The sequence below is a fragment of the Armigeres subalbatus genome, chromosome 1, assembly GCF_024139115.2.
Source record: "Armigeres subalbatus isolate Guangzhou_Male chromosome 1, GZ_Asu_2, whole genome shotgun sequence".
NCBI classification, from domain to species: domain Eukaryota; kingdom Metazoa; phylum Arthropoda; class Insecta; order Diptera; family Culicidae; genus Armigeres; species Armigeres subalbatus.
Genome location: NC_085139.1, coordinates 33997729 through 34018764, shown reverse-complemented (window position 1 = coordinate 34018764; position 21036 = coordinate 33997729). Strand labels below are relative to the sequence as shown.

The 21036-nt window shown below is 43.4% G+C and overlaps 2 protein-coding genes across 4 annotated transcripts; one reads left to right on the top strand and one right to left on the bottom strand.

The window, feature by feature from the left end:
- Positions 1-87: 87 nt before the first annotated feature.
- On the bottom strand, positions 88-19897 carry LOC134223820 (DNA repair protein XRCC3). Of its 3 annotated transcripts, none has more exons than XM_062703038.1 (4): positions 19798-19897; positions 1040-1153; positions 643-980; positions 88-578 (listed from the first exon to the last, which is right to left on the bottom strand). In XM_062703038.1, the coding sequence occupies exons 2-4, from the start codon at positions 1080-1082 to the stop codon at positions 162-164; spliced, it is 798 nt and encodes a 265-aa protein (XP_062559022.1). In that variant the 5' UTR covers positions 1083-1153; positions 19798-19897; the 3' UTR covers positions 88-161. The 3 variants fall into 3 exon arrangements, with proteins under 3 accessions (XP_062559022.1, XP_062559031.1, XP_062559012.1); XM_062703047.1 differs by lacking the exon at positions 19798-19897 and adding an exon at positions 19719-19737 and having other exon boundaries at positions 1040-1098; XM_062703028.1 differs by lacking the exon at positions 19798-19897 and adding an exon at positions 15364-15448.
- On the top strand, positions 15684-18586 carry LOC134223812 (annexin B10-like). The gene is made up of 3 exons (XM_062703021.1): positions 15684-15898; positions 17311-18201; positions 18268-18586. The coding sequence occupies exons 1-3, from the start codon at positions 15881-15883 to the stop codon at positions 18322-18324; spliced, it is 966 nt and encodes a 321-aa protein (XP_062559005.1). The 5' UTR covers positions 15684-15880; the 3' UTR covers positions 18325-18586.
- Positions 19898-21036: the final 1139 nt, after the last annotated feature.

The window sequence follows — 21036 nt, the reverse complement described above, 5'->3', positions numbered from 1 at the left end:
AAATAACTGAACAAATAGCATATTTATTAGGAAGGAAGAAAACAATCAATCATTATAGAATAGTAAATCAAAACAAATACGGTGGAATACGAGTAAAATTCTATATTTTAAATGTACAATTAAAAGAAAAACTGTGAATCCAACAACCCCGATCGTGTTACTCAAGCGGCATCCGAAATCCCTGCTTCGGTAATCGTAAAATAGCATTGCCCTGGGGCCGCCGTAGGACTGAACAAGAGCTGACATTTCCGCTCGCCACTACCCGCCATTCTGCTGAGCTGAAATCTCGTGTGCACCAAACTGCCCCATGCCAGCCCCATGGCGGGAACAATTCGCTCATCGTCCAAGGTGGAACTGTCGACAACCGAGCGCACCTGATTGGTGCAAACGATGGCGAAGTCGAACCGATCTTGCAGGGCGTGCAGCGCGGTGACCACCCGCCGGAACGACTGGGCGCGGTCCACGAAGTTCAGCTCGTCGGCGTAAACCGCCGTTATGGAATCGATTATTAGCAGACAGATGGGATTGTTCTCCAGCAGGACGGGTAGTCGTTGATTGATGCACTCTTCGAGGGCTTCCTGAAAAAGTACATACTCGAATTACCAACATTGTCACATCTACACGTTACTGATTCAACTTTACAGCCGTGTTCAAATGTTCGACAAAAACGCTGTCGGTAAACTTCTTGCCTTCGCCCATACCAACACCATTTCGCTTTAAAGCTTGTTCCATTTGGACCAGTCGCTTCGAAGGGAAGGGATGCTCGGTACTCACGTAAACAATCCCATTGCGGGATTCGTTCTGTATCTGACAAACCAGTGCTAGATGGAGACAAAGTTGAGTTTTCCCAGAACCGGGATCACCGGCAATTTCTACTACGCCACGTGAGCTTATTCCTCCACCAGTTAGCTGATCCAATCCATTGACGCAGAATTTGGTTTTGCGCCAGCGCTGGTGATGCCAAGCTAAAGCTTCTTGTGCTGAAATATGAAACATTGAATGAATCAATTCACATCCTTTGAAGTGGTTCCTTACATACCCGTTAAAAATCCTGTTTTGGAATCGTCACATTCAACATTCATCCCGCGCAACTCTCCACTTGCATATGGCAAAACAAAATAATGAAAGTATGTTGTGTGTTATGTTGCTTATGCTGGGGAGAAGAATCATAAGAGTGAATCTCATACATAGCATATAGAGATAACTGGCGTTCAACACACGCACACCATGAAGTAATTATTTGGCCGTATCAAAATATGAAACTTATCGGAGAGAGAGTAAACTACCTATGATGGCATATGAGCAACACTTGCATTTTTATTGATTTTATGTAAAGTCTGTGAATCGTTCGAAGAATTAATATTATTTTACTATCTGAAAGTCCAAAACATCTTTTAAAATAAAATGATCAAGTAGCGGTATATGCCACGTGGCAGTTTGGAAGGTAATACGACTAATGTCCATAGTTCAAACTTTTTTTTTTAATTTTAGATTGGGTAATTGTCCACGCTGGAGGAGGAAGTATCTACAACTGATTTTAAATTAAGATAGCTGAGATAGTCACTCCGGACATGGAAAACAGGTTGCATTGTGTAGAACGCATGATGTGAACCATAGACTTGATCCTCTTTCCTCATTTCAAATTGATCAGAAGGATGAATAAGGCCAGGAATCAGGAATGGTGGAATCAGGAATCAGGAATGGTGATCGACTGTAAGGTTTCGATCAACAAGGTGATCATTCCAAATACCTACCTATTCGCTGCCGTTGGCACAAGATATGTGTACTTCACTAGCTGATACTAAAGTCACTGGAGTAAATTAGAGGGGGCTAGGGGGGCTTACCCCTCTCTAGAAAAAAAAAACTAGTTCCCCTCCTCCCTAGGATTTGAAAAGTTAGTTGGCGTGATATCAATTTTCAACATATAGCATAATGAATTACCGAAAAATTTTGAAGACATAAGAGTTATCTTCGAGAATCTGAGAGCAATTCCCAGCAGAACCCAAGTAGAATTCTCACTGGACTCTCTTCTAAAGAAATCCTTTCAGAATCATCGAAGTATTCCAATCGGAATCTAGAAGAATTCACACTGGATTACATTCGGTATCGTTGAGGGATACCTTTGGGAATCTGTTGGGGTTCTTCTTCTTCTTATTGGCATTACATCCCCACACTGGGACAGAGCCGCCTCGCAGCTTAGTGTTCATTAAGCACTTCCACAGTTATTAACTGCGAGGTTTCTAAGCCAGGTTACCATTTTTGCATTCGTATATCATGAGGCTAGCACGATAATACTTTTATGCCCAGGGAAGTCGAGACATTTTCCAATCCGAAAATTGCCTTGACCAGCACCGGGAATCGAACCCAGCCACCCTCAGCATGGTCTTGCTTTGTAGCCGCGCGTCTTACCGCACGGCTAAGGAGGGTCCCTGTTGGGGTTACCCTTCCTAATTCATGAAGTATTTGCTTCAGAATCTCTCGTTGATTTGCCCCAGAATTCCCCCGGAATCGGAAATGGAAATGGAGGTAACCACTTTCCCTTTCGATGGGACTCGAACCCATGACCCTACAGTACGCTAGACTGGTGCTTTAACCAACTAAGCTACGAAGGACCTCCATCGGCCTTCGCAACCTAGCGGCTACTGAACGAGCTCGAGATTCCCAAATTGGACGCATAGTTAAATCACTCGCAATTCATTTCTCAAACCAACACTTCCACATGTGTATAGTACACGTCCACATTAGAGGAGCGTGAATATTTAGAATGTCTGGCATCTAGTGAAGCATCTGAGTTGGACTCTGACAACAAAAAGAGTCCAGTTCAGGAATCACAAAGTTGATGTGTAATCTTAGAGATGCAAAAAAAACTTCTTCTGTTGTTTCTTTTGAGTAGCATTCCTGTAGAAATTCCAGTTTTGTTTTCAGAATCATCAAATTAGTTTACATTCCAATGTTTATAGGTTTTTCTAAGAGCATACAAGCTTTATTCAGAATGTCAAAACTCTCTTAATTATGCCAAGATTTTATGATTTTAATGAAAGCCGTAACACAATGTCCTTTATATTCCTTTCCTGAAATATACATTTTTTGCTTAAAATGCTAGTTTTCATTTTGAATCTTTAGTCTTTAATATCTTTCCTTTTGGTTCCTCTTGTTTTTTTTGTTTGTTATGTTTTGGTTTTCAACCCTTTCATGACGACTTTTTTACATGGATTTAACGTACATATTTGGTTTTTCCACTCATCTTGCCAAAACTAATATAGAAAGAGCTGAAAAGTCATATTTTTCATGTGTTCTGAAGTACATATCCTTAAATGTTTCAGAAATCATGCCAAGAAACAAAATGTCCTGAGCTGAGAATATGTAAAAAGACAGGGTCACCGTCTTCGACCAGAGGTCGCACAGACTGAACACTTAACATCTAGCATTAGACAACGGACTTACCGGGGCGGGAATCGAACCCACACTCCACAGCACATGCGTCTAGACGATTGACGTCGCTAACCGCTCCAACCCTCCACTAGCTATGTCAAAAAATATATATGTGATCATAAGACATGAAATTATTGAGTTTTGAATAAACGTAGGGTATCCAAAATGTCCTGGAGTTCCGAACATATGATCGACCCGATCAATCATGTCCTGAACGATGTATCCTTGTATCGCTAAGCATCCAATCAGGTCCATTGAGCCGATGCGATTTCATTCATTACTTTCACAAGCTTTTGCTTTTACAAGTGTTAATTTATTATTGTTTTGTGGAAACACGGTGAATGTCGTTAGTTATTAGCTTATAATTGGTGTCATGTCCTTGCTCTCGCCATTGTCACCCTTGAACCCGCCCCTGGTCGAAATTTCAGAAAGTTAATTTCAAGTTTAAATCTCTTTATGTATTTTCATGAAGTTTGAGCAACCCATTTTCATTGTAATTGGTGCTGATCTCCGCATTTTGACCCCTGAATCCGACCGAAATTTCAGAAGGTCAATTTCAATTGCAAACAGAATTCATTGAGCTCCTGATGTGTTTTCATGAAGTTTGAGCAGTCGCATGCCCAGTTTCATTGTAATTGGTGTTATGACCCCTGCTCTCATCATTTTGACCCCTGAATCCGACCCTGGTCGAAATTTCAGAAGGTAAATTTCAATTGCAAACCGAATTCATTGAGCTCCTGATGTGTTTTCTTGAATTTTGAGCAGTCGCATACCCAGTTTCATTGTAATTGGTGTTATGGTCCCTGCTCTCATCATTTTGACCCCTGAATCCAACCCTGATCGAAATTTCAGAAGGTAAATTTCAATTGCAAACCGAATTCATTGAGCTCCTGATGTGTTTTCTTGAAGAGCAGTCGCATGCCCAGTTTCATTGTAATTGGTTTTATGTCCCCTGCTCTCATCATTTTGACCCCTGAATCCGACCCTGGTCGAAATTTCAGAAGGTAAATTTCAATTGCAAACCGAATTCATTGAGCTCCTGATGTGTTTTCTTGAAGTTTGAGCAGTCGCATGCCCAGTCAAAGGTGGAAGCAGCACTACGAGGAACATTTGAATGGCGCTGAGAATACAGGCAGTGAAAGTCAAGGCAGCGGAGAAGATGACTACGTCAGTTCAGCGGACGATGGAAGCCACCCAGCCCCCACATTGAGGGAAGTTAAGGATGCCATCCAACAGCTAAAGACCAATAAAGCAGCTAGTAAGGATGGTATCGGAGCTGAGCTCATCAAGATGGGCCCGGAAAAACTAGCCACTTGCCTGCACAAATTGATAGTCAGAATCTGGGAAACTGAACAGCTACCGGAGGAATGGAAAGAAGGGGTTATATGCCCCATTTACAAGAAAGGCGACAAGCAGGAGTGTGAGAACTTTCGAACGATCACCATCCTTAATGCCGCCTACAAAGTGATATCCCAGATCATCTTCCGTCGTCTGTCACCATTAGTGAATGAGTTCGTGGGAAGTTATCAAGCCGGCTTCGTTGACGGCCGCTCGACAACGGACCAGATCTTTACTGTACGGCAAATCCTTCAAAAATGGCGTGATTACCAGGTCCAAACGCATCATCTGTTCGTTGATTTCAAGGCGGTATACGACAGTATAGACCGCGTAGAGCTATGGAAAATTATGGACGAGAACAGCTTCCCTGGGAAGCTTACCAAAGCAACGGTGGATGGTGTGCAAAACTGTGTGAAGATTTCGGGCGAACACTCCAGTTCGTTCGAATCGCGCCGGGAACTAAGACAAGGTGATGTACTTTCGTGCCTGTTGTTCAACATTGCGCTAGAAGGTGTCATGCGGAGAGCCGGGTGTAACAGCCGGGGTACGATTTTCAACAGATCCAGTCAATTTATTTGTTTCGCGGATGACATGGACATTGTCGGCCGAATATTTGCAAAGCTGGCAGAACTGTACACCCGCCTGAAACGTGAAGTAACAAAAGTTGGACTGGTGGTGAATGCCTCAAAGACAAAGTACATGCTTGTGGGCGGAACCGAGCGCAACAGGGAAGCAGTGTTACGATAGACGGGGATACCTTCGAGGTGGTCGAGGAATTCGTCTACCTCGGATCCTTGCTAACGGCTGATAACAATGTCAGTCGTGAAAATTCGCCATCGCACCAAATGTGTCATGTACTAGACGCTAACAAGACCGGTTGTCCTCTACGGACATGAAACATGGACAATGCTCGAGGAGGACTTGCAAGCACTCGGAGTATTCGAGAGACGAGTGCTTAGGACCATATTTGGCGGTGTGCAAGAATGAACCATGAGCTCGCCCAGCTCTACGGCGAACCCAGTATCCAGAAGGTGGCTAAAGCCGGAAGGGTATGATGGGCAGGGCATGTTGCAAGAATGCCGGACAGCAACCTTGCAAAGATGGTGTTCACTTCCGATTCGGCAGGTACGAGACGACGTGGAGCGCAGCGAGCGACATGGGACGACCAGGTGCAGACGTGTATTGTGGCGTCAAATTGTTGATTCAGTGTTATCTGTTTAGATGTTAACTAAATAAATTAAATGAAATGAAACTGGCAAAAACTGGCAGAAACTGGAAACTGACATGTGCAGGCAAGTGGCCAGCTTTTCCGGGCCCATCTTGATGAGCTCAGCTCCGATACCATCCTTACCAGCTGCTTTATTGGTCTTTAGCTGTTGAATGGCATCCTTAACTTCCCTCAAGGTGGGGGCTGGTTGGCTTCCATCGTCCGCTGAACTGACGTTGTCATCTCCTCCGCTGCCTTGACTTTCACTGCCTGTATTCTCAGCGCCATTCAGATGTTCCTCGTAGTGCTGCTTCCACTTTTCGATCACCACACGTTCGTGTGTCAAAATGCTCCCATCCTTATCCCAGCACATTTAGGCTCGCGGCACGAAGCCTTTGCGGGATGCGTTGAGCTTCTGATACAACTTGCGTGTATCTTGAGAACGGCACAGCTGTTCCATCTCCTCGCACTCCGCTTCTTCCAGGCGGCGTTTCTTCTCCTGAAAAAGGCGGGTCTGCTGTCTCCGCTTCTGTCTATAACGTTCCACGTTCTGCCGGGTACCTTGCTGCAGCGCGACCGCCCGCGCTGCGTCCTTCTCCTCCAGAATCTGTCTGCACTCTTTATCGAACCAATCGTTCCGTCGACTTCGACCCATATATCCGACGTTGTTCTCCGCTGCGTCGTTAATGGCTGCTTTGACTGTATTCCATCAGTCCTCAAGAGGGGCCCCATCGAGCTCACCCTCTTCCGGCAACGCTGCCTCGAGGTGCTGCGCGTATGCAGTGGCGACATCAGGTTGCTTCAGTCGTTCTAGGTCGTACCGCGGCGGTCGTCGGTACCGAACATTGTTGATGACGGATAGTTTTGGACGCAGTTTCACCATCACCAGATAGTGGTCAGAGTCGATATTAGCGCCACGATATGTCCTGACGTCGATAATGTCGGAGAAGTGCCGTCCATCAATCAGAACGTGGTCGATTTGTGATTCTGTCTGCAGTGGTGATCTCCAGATGTACCGATACGGGAGGCTGTGTTGGAGGTAGGTGCTGCGAATGGCCATATTCCTGGAGGCGGCGAAATCAATTTATCGTAGGCCGTTTTCGTTCCTCAGCCGGTGAGCGCTGAACTTTCCAATAGTCGGTCTAAACTCCTCCTCTTGGCCAACCTGAGCGTTCAAATCTCCTATGATGATTTTGACGTCGTGGCTTGGGCAGCTGGAACAGGAGGAAAACGGAATGTCAAACCCAAGCCAGATGTCAAAGAAAGAGGGACGGATACACCCTTAAACCCACAGAGCCGCCATTACCGTGCGCGAAAAGCTGGATAGTGTTAAGCTATCAGTACACTGTTTGTAATAATGACAAATATTTGTCAAGTCAGCCTGATATCCATGTCGATTTCTGGCCAGTCTGATAGATATCCGGATAAACTTGACAAATATTTGTCATCATGACAAACAGTGTACTGAGGGCTTTATATACCAATCGAATCAGCTCGACGAATTGGAGTGATGTCTGTGTGTGTATATAAAAATAATCTCACTCATTTTTCAAGCACTTATCCTTAACCGATTTGCTCACAACAAGTTGCATTCGATGCAGAATCATGTCATTGTTTCTAATTGAAAATTGGCCGGATGGGACTATGGGCTCAGAAGTTTTGGCCAAAATACTTTTTTATACCGAAAGTGCGTAGAAATTACTCACTCGAAAGAAACGAGAAAGGCACTATCACCGCTAGGTGGATAATTCTTGTTTATTTTTTTTATTTTTTGTACTTGAAAAAAAAAACCACGTTGTCATAAGGGGATGGGGGGGTCTACCAAATGATCACGATAAACCACATGGGGGAGTCGAAAATCTTCAAAAATATGACCACGTGGTTTCTGGATGGCTCCTATGTCTAATGTCGCAGAGCCGGTTACAATGGCCTTAGTTTAAAATGTGTTTGTCTAAAGGCCTCTTCCGCAGAATAAACAATCGTTAACACTATAGGATTGATTCGCTAAAAAAACTTACGCGGATACATTCGTGCAGAAAATCGTTGTAACTAAATTTTCAAATGACTATATCTCAGTGAGTTTTCAACCGATTTTCTCAGTTTTTGCACCAACCTCTTAGCCATCTCTTCTAGTTTTTGGACATTGCAAAATATTGTATCTAGGGGCGTTCAATTTTTAACTAGAGCTGTGGGAGTAAAGCAACGGATTTAGAAAAATGCGATTTGGAGATATACTTATATTTCATACCAAAAATGATACCTATTCATATAGTGATGATGGAAATGATAGAATAACAAATGAAAGACTTCACCTGGAACAAAAGAACACATTTTGAGCATCCCTACTATGCATACGATGATAATTCGATGCCTTTAGGAACCACTTTATACTACAGGATGTATGAAGCTTCAGAAAATGTTTTCAAGCATGTTGTCTACTGTGAACTTGTTGAAATAAATGTAAACTATATACGAAACATGCGTGATAAATTATGATGTTCTAGGATCTCCAACTGTACTGGAATTTGAATCAAATGGTCTACCGAATCAACCAAGGCTTCCATGATGTCTCATGAGGTATCAACCCAATTATGTCCTCCGAGTATTTGTCTTTCCCTAGCGTCTCAAATCCAGGCATATGAGATGTTGTAAGATCTCTAAATTATCCTGAAGTTTGAGTAAAATGGTCTAACGAATCAACCAAGGCTTCTATGATGTCCTCAGTCGCAGTATAAGCCCTATTATGTCCTCCGAGTATTTGTCTTTCACTTGCGTCTCAAATCCAGCCATTTGAGTTGTTGTAGGATCTCCAGATTGTCCTGGAGTTTGAGTAAAATGGTCTATCGAATCAACCAAGGCTTTCATGATGTCCTCTGCCGCGGGATCACCCCAATTATGTACTCCGAGTATTTTTCTTTCACTTGCGTCTCAAATCCAGGCATATGAGATGTTGTACGATCTTCAAATTTTCTTGCAGTTTGAATCAAATGGTCTAACGAATCAACCAAGGCTTCCATGAAGTCCCCAGCCGCGGCATCAACCCAATTATGTCCTCTGATTATTTGTCTTTCACTTTCGTTGCAGTTTCAGGCAATTGAGATGTTGTAAGATCTCCAAATTGTCCCGGTATGAATAAAATGGTCTATCGAATCAATGATGTCCCCAGACGCGGTTTCAACCCAGTTATGTTTTCCGAGTATTTATATTTTACTTGCGTCTCAAACCCAGGCAATTGAGATGTTGTAAGATCTCCAAATTGTCCTGGAGTTTGAGTAAAATGGTCTACCGAATCACAAAGGCGTCCAGTGTCCTCAGCCGCGATATCAACTCTTTTATGTCCTCCGAGTATTTGCATTTCATTTGCGCCTCAAATCCAAGCATATGAGATATTGTAATATCTCCTAAATGTCCTGGAGTTTCTATCAAATAGTCTAGCAAATCAACCAAGGCTTTTATGCTGTTTCCAACAGCGGTATCAACAATAATGTTCAACGAGTCTTTAAGTTCCGCTTATCACAAATCCAGGCATAGAGATGTTGAAAGATATCCAAATTGTCCTGGAGTTTGAAACAAATAGCCTACCAGATCAACCAAGGCTTCCAAGCCCCTAGACGGTATCAACTAATTACGTTCCCGAGATTTGACTTTCCCATGCGTCACAAATCCAGGCATATGAGATGTTGTGAAATCTTCAAATTGTCCTGGAGTTTAAATCAAATGGCCTACCTAATCAACCAAGGCTGCCATGATGTCTTCAGCCACGATATCAGAGCAATTTAGTGGACATAATTAATTTTAAATTACTTTCAAATGAACGACTCAAATCAACCCTACCTTGAAATATGTCTCCAGCAGATTTTTTATCCAATCTTCCGAGTCCATGCACATGTTTGGTATATAAAAATGCGATGTTATTAATCTCCCAAATCGCCCTTTATGTGGATCAAGTAGTCTGTCAACCAAATCAACCTCGCCTGGAACTATTTATTTATTTTATTTATCATCAGACTAAGGCCGGAGTGGCCTGTGCTGCACATAAAAGACTTCTCCATTCAGCTCGGTTGGCTGCCTTCGAACCACGCAGTCTGCGGAGGGTCCGCAAGTCGTCCTCCACCTGATCGATCCACCTTGCCCGCTGTGCACCTCGCCTTCTGCTCGGATCGTTGTCGAGAACCATTTTCACCGGATTACTGTCCGACATTCGCTACGTGCCCGGCCCACCGCAGTCTTAATTTTGCGGTGTGAACGATGGATGGTTCTCCCAACAGCTGATGCAACTCGTGGTTCATTCGCCTCCTCCACGTACCGTCCGCCATCTGCACCCACCATAGATGGTACGCAACACTTTCCTTTCGAAAACTCCAGTGCGCGTTGGTCCTCCACGAGCATCGTCCAGGTCTCGTGTCCGTAGAGAACTACCGGTCTTATAAGCGTTTTGTAGATAGTCAGTTTGGTACGGCGGCGAACTCTATTCGATCAGGCGTCTTGCGGAGTCAAAGTACGTACGATTTCCAGCCACTATGCGTCAATTTCTCTGCTGGTATCGTTATCGGCGGTCACAGTGAGCTCAAGTCACATCTTCTACCACCTCGATTTCGTCACCGATAGAAACTCGTGGTGGGTGGCTCATTGACCTCTCTTGAGCCTCTTCCTATCATGTACTTCGTCTTCGACGTGTTGTGACTAGTCCAATCCGTTTAGCTTCCTTTTCAGTCTGATGTAGGCTTCCTCCATCCTCTCAAAGTTACGTGCCATGATATCAATGTCGTCGCGAAGCCAAATAACTGGGGACTTCGTGAAAATCGTCCTCGTGTCAATCCCTGCCCTTCTTCTCCCTCCAAGCGATGTTGAATAGCAGACACGAAAGACCATCACCTTGCCGTAACCCTCTACGGGTTTCGAAGGACTCGAGAATCGAAACTCGAACTACATCCACCGATCCATCGTCGCCTTGATCAACCGTATCAGTTTATCCGAAATCTTTCATTAGCTGCTGCCAGCTGTCCCGATCGATTATATCTGCGGCTTTGAAGTCGATTAATGATGTGTGGCACGTTGTATTCGGCTTTCATTACCTGACGTATGAACACCTGGTCTGTGGTAGAGCGTTCACCCATAAATCCCGCCTGGTACTGCCCCGAACTCTCTTGCAATTGGTGTTAGTCGACGGCATAAAATTTGGGAGAGTACCTGTAGGCGGCGTTCAGCAATGTGATTCGTTGGTGCTACAATCCAGCTTATCGCCCTTTTGTAGATGGGACACGACATCCTCCATCCGCGCGGCGAACCTCATCCTCCCAAACCTTGGTAATCCAGTGCAGCGCTCTGCCAGTGCTTCACCCCGTGTTTAAACAGCACTCCTGGTAGTTGGTCTCCAGGGCTTTGTTGTTTTCAGCCGGCCGATCTCCTCCTGGATTTCCTGGAGATTCGGAGCCGGAAGTCGCTGTCTGCCGCGTGCTCCTAGGTTCATTACCATACCGCCACCGTTGTCTGCCACCATCATTCAGGTGCTCTTCGTAGTGCTGCGCCACCTTTGGATCACCTCACGCTCGTTCGTGAAGGTTCCGTTTATGTCCTTACACATATCGGGCTGTGGCACGCCGTGAACGGTTCAACTTCTCAAAACTTTCGCTTATTAGCGCGATACGTTCCTCTCTCTTCACGGTCTCGATCTTCCTGCTGGCGCTTTTCCTCCGGAAAATCGAGTCTGTTCCGCGCCCGTTTGTATCGTGCCTCGTTCGCCCTCGTGCGGTGTTGCAGCAATCTCGCATGCTGCATTCTTCTCTCAACTAACTGCTCACATTCGCCGTCCTCAGTCGTTTCTCTGATCCGGAGCCACCGTGCCTAGTGCGGCGGTTGCGGTGCTTCAATGGCGGATCAGATATCTCTCAGCCATCTTCAAGAGATGCTGCGCCTATGCTCTTCCGTTGATTGCCCTTCCAGCTGCTGCGCGTAGTCTTGGGCTAGTCTACCGTCTTGTAGCCGCCCAATGTTTAGCCGCGGGACGACTCCGACGCGTGTTGATCACCTCGAGGTTTTGAGCGCAGACATACTGCGACGAGTGGTGGTCGGATTCAATATTCGCACTGCGGAAAGTGCGTACGTTCGTGATGTCGGAGAAAATTTACCGTCGATTAGAACGTGGTCGATTTGGTTTTCCGTTACTTGATTAGGTGATTTCCATGTGGCCTTGTGGATATTCTTACGGGGAAGAAAGTGCTTCGGACTACCATTCCGAGGCTCAAAGTTTATGCATCGTTGGCCGTTGTCGTTCGATACGGTATGCAGACTATCCGGTCATGACCGGTCTATACATTTCTCCTTCCTACCTGAGCGTTCATGTCGATAACGATTTTGACGTCCGCAGTGGCATCCATCGTATTCTGCTCCAGCTGCGCATAGAACGCTTCTTTCTCGTCGTCGGATCTCCCTTCTTGGCAGTGCACGTTGATGATGCTATAGTTGAAGAAACGGCCTTTTATCCTCAGCTTGCACATCCTTGCGTTGTGGCTGCCCAATCACGCGTTGATTTTTCTTCCAGCACTATGAAGCCGGTTCCCAGCTCGTTGGTGGTGCCACAGCTTTGGTAGAAGGTAGCCGCTCGATGCCCGCTTTTCACACTTTCTGTCCTCCAGCAGATTTCCTGCAGCGCTACGACATCGAAGTTGCGGGATGTAATTCGATGATTATCCTGTCGCAACCTGCGCAAGCGACTTGCAGTTCCATGTTCCAAGCCAATCGTGATCCTTTCGTCGCCTGGGTCGTTGCCGATTGTATCGAGTCGTATTATCTTCTATGTTGTTCGTAATGGTTGTTTTTAAAGGCGGCTTATTGGGCCTGCGCAAACCTCCTGTCTCGTCGGAGGGCCGTCGTGTCAGGGCTGTTTGCGTCCCACCTAACACCAGGACTTGGGCTTGTGCGCTTTGAGCGGCACACGGTCGCTTGGCGGAGCCTGCGCGATTCATGCGGCTTTTATAGAGGTTTAACAGGGCCCATGTCAAACCCCACCACATCCGGACAGGCGCCACAACTCGCAGATGGCCTGGGAGGGATCGTCAAGCCCTTGGACATAGTCCCTGCTGCCCCCTGGAACTATGTCCAGCAAAGATATGTCTAATCATGTCTTGAGCCCATGCACATTTAGTCGAGTCAAGTACGAGACACATAAGAAGGCCTCACGTATCTGGTAAGTTACAATTACAAATTGTCTTATGACAAATGATTACCCAAATCATGCAGCTAGGGATGACAGTGTCCGGAGTGTGAGATTTCTGCTGCGTGACTGGTCCTACGTGTATTTAACGTACTCCTCCCAAAACAACACGCTTTACGATGCCTCTCTGAAATGTTTTCGATTCCCTCATTTTCTCGATTCAAGAGAAAAACCGAAATAAACCAGGAAGTAAGTGATCCTTCCTTTCGTTTAACCAAGACACCAACCTTTTTGATTGTTTCACCGTTCTCTCATAACTTTTGAAAGCAATGACCGTCGACTAGAGTTGCCAATTACAGAGGGATCACCTTCTAGACTCGGCGCACTATCTTTCGTGTATTCTGTTTAACAGACTACCGCTAGAAGAGTCCTTCGTCAGCGAATATCAGACAGGTTTTCGTGAGTTTCGATAATGGACATCAATGTGCTTGCCTATACGTTCCATTCTAGTGTCTTCTTCCGTTTACCTCGAGGACACCATTACTAGGACCTGATTGTACCAATTTGATCAATGTGCCGGATTTAACGAGACGTCCCGAAATTAGACTTCGACTGACAAAGTGATGTTCTTAAAATTGAGGTTTTTAGAGTAAAGTTTCATTAAGACAAACATACACTGTCGGATGATTATAATAATAATAATAAACAATAAACATCTTCCAAACTTGGACGTACATGTTCATGATAGAATTAGAGGCGAAAGTATAGAATTGATAGTTCCGTTAGGATACGGCAGGCATGAAGAATGTTTTTTTTTTATAGAAGTCGATTTGAAAGCGAGCGGAGGCAATATTTGTGATGGCACATATCACATTCCATATTATTGTAAATCGTTTAACTTCACGTAGAAGTAACACACACGAAATCATTAATTTAATAAACATCATAAATAAAGTACAACATCTCATATGCCTGGATTTGTAATGCAAATACTCGAAGGTCATAATTGGGTTGGTAGCGCGGCTGGGGACATCATGGAAGCTTTGGTCGATTCGATAGACCATTTGATTCAAACTCATGGCCAATTTGAGATCTTACAACATCTCAATTGCCTGAAACTGCGACGCAAGTGAAAGCAAATATTCAGAGGACATAATTGGGTTGTCCGCGGCTGGAGACTTCATGGCTTTGTTGATTCGTTAGACCATCTGATTCAAACTTCAAGACAATTTGGAGATTTTACAACATCTCATATGATTTGAGACGCAAATAAAAGACAAATCCGGAGTCATAATTGGGGTGATACCGAGACTCATTAAAACCTTGGTTGATTCGATAGACATTTTGCTCAAACTCAAGGCATTTGGAGATCTTCAACATCTGCCTGGATTTGGGACGCAAGTGAATAAATACTCGGAGGGCATAGTAGGGTTGATACCGTGGCTGGGGCATCATGGAGCTTTCGTTGATTCGATAGACCATTTTACTCATACTCCAGGACGATTTGGAGATCTGTCAACATCGCCTATGCCTGCATTTGAAACGCAGGTGAAAGACAATTACTCGAAGGACATAATAGGGTTTATACTGCGACTAAGGACATCATGGAAGCCTTGGTTGATTCGATAGACCATTGTACTCAAACCCCAGGGCGATTTGGAGATCTTACAACATCTCAAATACCTGGATTTGAGATGCAAGTGAAAGACAAATACTCGGAGGACATAGTAGGGTTTATACTACGGCAGAGGACATCATGAAAGCCTTAGTTGATTCGATAGACCATGTTACTCAAACTTCAGGACAATTTGGAGATCTTACAACATCTCAAATGCCTGGAGTTGAGACGCAAATGAAAGATAAATACTCGTAGGACATAATTGGGTTGATACCGCGGTATGGGACATCATGGAAGCCTTGGTTGATTCGATAGACCATTTGATTCAAACTCCAAGACAAGAGATATAGCCATTTAAAAATTTAGTTACAACGATTTTCTGAACGAATGAATCCTAGTGTTAACACCGTTTTGGCCAGTTTTATTAGGCAATAGGCAAATGATCCACACAATCATACGATCATACTGCAGCCCCTTGCAGGAGAAGTCACATTGAATAGCTGACGTGAACAGAACTATAGATTGGCTTGGGATTTTTTTTAACTCACACGTCATAACACGAACGATAGATTTGATTTATTAACGTTTGTCGTTCCACTATTAACTACAGTCCACCATGAATCATCTTCAGATAAATCCCAATCCCGCACAAATATGGCTTGTTTTGGGTATGCGTCACAAGATTTGCCGATTCGGTCTATTCGTCTTTGGTATGACGTTGTGGAATACAGCATCTGAAATGATGATCTCACACATGGAGCATGCCGGCAGTAGTATTAAAAATATCTTCGAGGCGGTGGTTCTACTAGTACTAAGAAATCCTACTATTATTGTATTGAGAAAATTGAGAAGCTCAGAGATGAATGAGCACAGAGAGAAAATTTCAAATTTTGAAGCGAAGAGAACATTAAAAGATGGTAGGGAAAGTGTATCGGCAGTATACAACGATCAGTAGCACTGGTCACTCCGAGAAAAACGGATCGCAAACAAATTGGGTTACAATAGTAGTGTCGAACAAAAGCACTTCAAACTGACGTGTTAATTGTCGTCAACTAGTTTTTACATAGGAGACACCTGTTTTGTATTCTACTGTTCTAGTGATTCGGTAGTTCTTGAATTTAGTGATTCAACAATGTCGTGGTACTATACGGTAAGCTTGCAAATTACTCATCTCTGCTCATAACCAGACTTACAAAAAAATAATGATTCACACACCAGACTATGTCTGGAGGTCAACTGAATATAACAAACTGGAGTAGATAGAATATATTATTTTAATTTTGAATAAAATATCTTAGATCAGGGCCTTAATGGTTATTATCTTTCTAAGTCGGGAAATATCACTATGCACACCGTAAATTTTGAATGATTTTCTTATAGCATCTTTTCAATAGCAATACAATTTGTGAGTTATGAACTCAAACAGTGTGCCGAGATCAGTATCGTCAGTATCTAACAACTAATTGTACAAGGTAGACAAATTAAATTGATCGTTAGTCATAGATCGATCCCGCGTGCAGACACAGAGGCGAGTCGAAGAATGACCTTCATTAAAGTCGGGGATTTCTGTCGCCCGTATTAGTCGATGGACTCCATTCGTAACCTTCATTTCGATATTTGCATTTGTAGTTCGCATACCGGTTTATAGATATGCCAGGTAACACTCGTACCTGATCTGGTTCAACGATAAGTTGGAGTCGTGCATTAGGTAATACATTTTGGAAAAGTATGGTTTACTTTGTAAACAAGTATGCGCCATATGGCGGGCGTATGTATGATAGCTAAAAATTTTGCGCGAATTTGTAAACAATCACATGAGTAGCAAGAACGTTTTTTTGCGAATTAATCAATGGATGTCAGATGAAGTTACGAATGGAATAAATACTCGGCCGGAAATAGAATTAATCGACAGCTGAGCATCAAGTGTTCATTTAGAGACGAACATTCCTGGCATGCAATGTTCAATTGTGTAGATAACGAACGAGAGCTTTTCACGTGACATGATATTAGATATGATAATTAAATTATCAACGCATTGCTATAATAGACAGAGAGTTGAATTGCCATTAGCATAACCCATGCAAAAATAAAATAATATTGGGTGGAATCCAGAAGAAGTAGAATCGTTTATTTTATGATGCTTTATAAATATTTTTTATTCGACGAGCTTTTCCACAAGACCTTAGATTTTTATCATTTTGGAAGTATTTTTTTGAACATATCTATTCAATCATTGCACTTCGAAAATATTCGTGTTTTAGGACATACTTTTCTACATACTGAGCACTAAAGTAACTTCAAATGATTGAATTTCTTTGATATTAGATAATACTCCAGCCAACAAAAGTCTGAATATCAAAACATGCATGCAAGAAATTGAAAATTTATTGCTATAATAGATCCGTCGATTTTTAAGAATATGAAGTATAGATGAGGTCCACACTGTACACTTGTGTTTCTAAAACAGATAACTTATCAAGCACCATAGGTCAAAATGTGTTGATTTCAATGTTAGATACTATAATAATTGAATTTAAAATAAAACCTTCAATTATTTTCTAGCCCAAACCCACCGTATTCCCGTCCGAGGACTTTAACCCATCGGCGGACGCCGCAGCCCTCCGCAAAGCCATGAAGGGCTTCGGAACGGACGAACAGACCATCATCGATATTCTGTGCAATCGTTGCAACTGGCAGCGTCAAGTCATCACCGAAACCTTCAAAAACGAGCTGGGTCGAGATCTAATCAAAGACTTGAAATCGGAACTGAGCGGCCGATTCGAGGATGTCATTCTCGGATTGATGGTGCCGCCAGTGAACTACCTCTGCAAGCAACTCTTCAAAGCCATGGATGGTATCGGTACCAATGAGCGGGCCCTTATCGAGATTCTTTGCTCGCAAAACAACGAACAAATGCATCACATTTCGCGAGTTTACGAGGAAATGTACAACCGCCCATTAGCGGAGCACGTGTGCACGGAAACGTCCGGTGATTTTCGACGATTGCTCACGCTAATCATCACCGGTACGAGAGACCCACCGGGAACCGTTGATCCAGATCTAGCAGTAGAGCAAGCCAAACAACTCTACGAAGCAGGTGAAGGGAAGTGGGGTACGGATGAGTCCGTATTCAACAAAATAATGGCCCATTCCAGCTTCGACCAGCTAGAATATGTGTTCGAGGAATACAAAAAACTAACCGGCCGCACCATTGAACAGGCTCTGAAGGCGGAACTGAGTGGCGATCTGTACCACGCGCTCAGTGCGATCGTGGAATGCGTCCAAATGGCGCCGCACTTCTTTTCGAAGCGACTATTCAAAGCGATGGACGGCTTGGGCACCGATGACTCGACGTTAATTCGCATTATCGTGTCACGATCGGAGATCGACTTACAGAACATCAAGGACGAGTACGAGCAAATGTACAATAAAACGCTTATGAGTGCGGTGAAGGTAATTAATGCATTATCGTCTTATAGACAATATTGTTTCTACAAATATATTTACCCATCTTTACAGAGCGAGACTTCTGGCGACTACAAAAGAGCACTATGTGCTTTGATAGGGAATGCTTGAATCTCATACAGAAATCTCTCGATTTTTAAAAGTTTGTTCATGTTTTTAATGAATGTGTATTCTTAAAGAGTAAGTAATAAGCAAATATTGCGACTACCGTACATTCGGCCGATTTGTGCCAACTTTCTACTACTTCTCAATTCCTCCAGAGTTTTATTTATTGGTATTGTTAGCATATATTGACAAAGATTATATATTTAATCAAAACTTAATTTTAAGAGCTGACTTAACAAAATAAACTCGTTAAGTACGTAAATATAAAGCACAACTATTTTTTTTATTAATAAAACATTCGTAAGAATAAAATAAATCGGTTTCCCTTTTGTTTATTTGCGTTTGAAGAAGCCTAGCGGTATGAAGTGCGGCTATGAAGCAAGATTATGTTGAATGAGGTTGAGTTGTTGCGGGGCGGCATTTTCCCAGTAGAACTTGTTCCGAATTACTAACAGGGGTTTGACCAAATGGCAAATTTTGTCAGGCTTGACCTTTCCGTTTGTCATGGAATTGTTTTCAAGAAAATGGCTTTATCTTTCCATATTCAGGATTAGTATCTCGGGAAAGCATGAAAAATCACATTAAAAATAATGACAGGCAGAAGAAAACTGCATTTTCAACATACTCTTGGAAAACCCGAAGCATCACCGATGTCTGTAGACTGATCAAATATTTCGGATAAGAGTAGAAAACTAGATGAACTTTTTCGACCAATTTATCCGGTTTTATCAAAATCGAATCAACAAAGTTATGCTAATTTGAATTTCGACGAAATTTTGCCTATATCAACCTTTTTGACTAATCCCTGAAAGAGCAAGATTCTACTATCTATAGTCTGGATAGGTCTGGATTATTTGGCATGGCATAGAGTCATTAGGAGCCCTCCTTAGCCGTGCGGTAAGACGAGCGGCTACAAAGCAAGACCATGCTGAGGGCGGCTGGGTTTGATTCCCGGTGCCGGTCTAGACAATTTTCGGATTCGAAATTGTCCCGACTTCCCTGGGCATAAAAGTATCATCGTGTTAGCCTCATGATATACGAATGCAAAAATGGTAACATGGCTTAGAAACCTTGCAGTTAATAACTGTGGAAGTGGTTAATGTGCACACTAAGCTGCGAGGCGACTCTGTCCCAGTGCGTAGGGATGTAATGAAAAGATATTTTAGTTACTAGATAATGATTGTCGCTTCGGTTCCCTTTGTTCTGCTGTCCGGAACATGTTGGGTACCAAGCTGTCAAATCGTATGGATTTTCCTTCTTTGACATTTAGCTCCCCTATCCTCGCCAGCAAGAGATGTTTCGGACAGCAACGACAGCGACAATCTTTATCTAGTAACTAAAATATCTTTTATGTAATGCCAATAAAAAGAAGCAGCGTTCAAAGAAAACGCATTACTAACCCCGACGACAACAAATGATTTTTTATTTATATTTATTTGTTTAAGGAAACGACACCCCCCTCCCCCCATAAATGCTTACGTAATATGTGTACGGCCCCTAACCCCGATGGTATTTTGGACTGTTATCCCTATATCAGGGAATATAACGCGCACGATTAAACGTACTAAAACTAATTTATTTGCGATACGTTAAAATCAACACAACAAACTGATTGCTAGACGTAAACAAACTGAACATAGGTACATAAAAAATACAATACTACGACAACCAGATTAAAATACATTGATGCGCTTCATTTAGCATCACGCAATGACAGTTATGCTGTCGTTGAGCGAGCCCAGCGGCGTACCCAGTACCAAGATTTTTTTATGTACAGGTTATCCGACTTGTCAATATCCCCAACTCAGCCATCTTGGATTTTTGTATGGAATTTATGCTCGTTTGTTTACGTTTTGCACTGAAAATGTATGTCTGTATGGAGAAACAGATTCAAAAAATGTGTGTGTCAAGCCGAGCCGAAATCTAGCTGTCAGTGCGAGCCGAGAACAAAACTCTCGACAAGAAAAATTTCCAAGGCAATGGCAATATAACAACAATAACACACAAAACCAAATTTAGTCTTTTTAGGTGGCGCCTACGTTGATTGTTTATTCTTGTAAAAAATTTGCTTGTGCCTGACGACAGTATTTGTTTATTTGATGTGTAGTATCGAGAGCTCCCTCCCAGGTTATTCCCATCTACTGACGAAGTCGGATAACCTGTACATAAAAAAATCTTGCCCAGTACCGTGCGGTACATCGTAATGGGGTTGTACACAACATCTCCCCTCTTAATCGAGGTGGTACGGGTCAAAACTGTTCGGCGGTCTTTGAGTACGCGAAGAACGCCTAGGAAGATCCAGTACTGGGTCCATTTCAATAGCGGACTCGAACTCGGTCGATCTTGACGTTGCTGATGACGTTGACGGAACAGCCGAGACCTCGTGTCGTGGCGTGGACGAAGCACAAGCTGGTTTGGGACCTATCAAGGTAAACTCAGGGCAGGAGACTGCCACTATTGCTTGAGTTGACTCGGATGCCATTGGAATTGGCGACAGTACCTGAGTGCCGTTCGATGTACTTGGGAGATTCGAAGCATATAACAAAATGTCGAGCGGTAAACAAATACCGTGTCAGCGTATATACTCTGGAGCTGATTGATGTGGGAGCGTAGCATTCACCCGTTGTACATTACGTCTCCGATCTTTTCTATGATTTTACCGGCAACCCACTTCCAGTCGTTGCGACCGTGAAGCTTGACTTAAACGAGGTCGTTCCG